The 1,857-nt window shown below is 32.9% G+C and overlaps 1 protein-coding gene across 1 annotated transcript; it reads left to right on the forward strand.

The window, feature by feature from the left end:
• Nucleotides 1-1,204: 1,204 nt before the first annotated feature.
• Nucleotides 1,205-1,507, forward strand: LOC130998692 (E3 ubiquitin-protein ligase RHA2A-like). The gene has a single exon (XM_057924103.1). It carries the CDS (start codon nucleotides 1,205-1,207, stop codon nucleotides 1,505-1,507), a length of 303 nt encoding a protein of 100 aa, XP_057780086.1.
• Nucleotides 1,508-1,857: the final 350 nt, after the last annotated feature.

A 1,857-nucleotide genomic window follows, 5' to 3' on the forward strand; every position in this document is an offset into this window, starting at 1 on the left:
TCGATTTTATAAATGCATACACCATATCTCCTATTTTCTACATAAAAACAATAATTATGTGTGAGCCCTACTAATTATAAGTTTAAAATAAATTTAGGGTGAGTGTAAATTTAAGATTGAATTTAGGTAGGTGTAAAAATTTTTGTGGGTCCCCTCCAATTTAGGGGATCTGTTGGATGCATTTTTTATTTCATTTTCAATTGTTTTAGCTTAAATTTAGAGTTAGTGATGCATTTAGGTGATCTGCTGGGAGTGCTCTAAGCTTTTTCCCTTTTCGAATAAAAGGTACTAAAAATGTAAATATATTCTAGAAATACGGAACGATCAAAGGAGTACGTATTTACAACGTTAATTACCAATTTAAATAACTTAAATTGATATTTTATTTTGGGAGTTGGTGTTGTTTGTCTGAAAATGGAATTCTGTTATTCCATTAAGCAACTTCTTTCCGTTGCAACAAAAAACAATAGTTTAAAGATGCAATGTCAAAGTCACATGCATATATATTCGTATTGGAGAAATGGTAAATATAGAAAATTACAACATGTAATGTAAGACTCTTGTATGTTGTAATTTTCTATATTTACCATTAATTCTTGAGCTATTTATTGATTAGGTCAAATTAAAAACATATTAAACTACTAATAAAAATCGTAGAATGTAGTTACGTTAAACTTCGTATTTTTTTTTTAATTTAATTATCAAAGATTCAAAGTCGTGTAGGATGGCCCAAAAGGAATACTAATTCAAATAAAATGGGATGAATGAAGTATTTTAATTAAGCTTAATTGAAATAAAAAATTATTAAAGGAGTATCCACCTTAAATATACTACTCCATATGTCAAGATTCGAATTATCCAAAAGAAATGAAAAAAAAAATCAAGCTTATGATTATATTTAGTTTGGGAATATATACAAAAAAACATCCCCTTTGAGAATTTGAAAAAAAAAACAAAAAAAAAAAAAAACATCCCCTTTGAGTCTCCCTAATTTCTAGGTGCAACCAATTAGCAATTCTCAACAACCATCTCACTTCACCACCACGCAAAAAACTCCTTTAACCACAAAATCGACCCTTTACTAACAACACAATATTAATATATGTACAAATTTTTCACTCTCACCACCCAAAAAAAAAAAATCACTAGTTACACTACATATAATTAATGAATGAGCAAATTAATGGATCATATTTATTTTTGAATGGGGTTGAAGAAGTTGATCTCACACATGCTCACTCTCTTCTTGGGTCCAAACAAGGTGAGTAGCATGCGGCGCGGCGGCTCTCCGGCGGCGGCGGAGTGCGCCGTGTGCCTGTCGAGCTTGGAGGGCGGGACGACGGTGCTGCCGTGCCGGCACGAATTCCACGTGGAGTGCGTGGAGAGATGGCTGGCGGCGCCGCATTTCAAGAACACGTGCCCCATCTGCAGGTTTTGTATGGAACAAGAGTGCTTCACTGAGGAAATGCTCATTTGGTTTTCTTCTTTCCATGTTGCTGGATTTTGATCATCTCATTTTTTTTTCTAAATTTTTTGAATAATCAGATGCAAATATGTTTAAGTGTAAATTTCATGTTTGGCGGAAGATCATACAATCATGTAAGTGTAAATTTCTGTTGTATTCAGGGGCGGACGCAGAAAAAATGTCCTAACTAGGTTGAATTTGAGATTTCGAAGAGACAATTTTATTAAAATTTTGGTCCCGAGATAGGGGCAATTGTGTAATAATTCACACAATTTGATGATTTTAAAAGAATCTCCTCTTGGATTCGCCACTGCCGGCTATTTATATTTCAGTCTCGTGTTTTATTTGATAATAACTACTAACAATTAATTTTAAAGAAAATTTGATTAGGT

Source organism: Salvia miltiorrhiza, chromosome 8, assembly GCF_028751815.1.
Source record: "Salvia miltiorrhiza cultivar Shanhuang (shh) chromosome 8, IMPLAD_Smil_shh, whole genome shotgun sequence".
NCBI lineage: Eukaryota > Viridiplantae > Streptophyta > Magnoliopsida > Lamiales > Lamiaceae > Salvia > Salvia miltiorrhiza.

Bases quoted from the DNA above. Each gene is read 5' to 3' on its own strand.
- LOC130998692 (XM_057924103.1), top strand. From the start codon at position 1,205: ATGGGGTTGAAGAAGTTGATCTCACACATGCTCACTCTCTTCTTGGGT.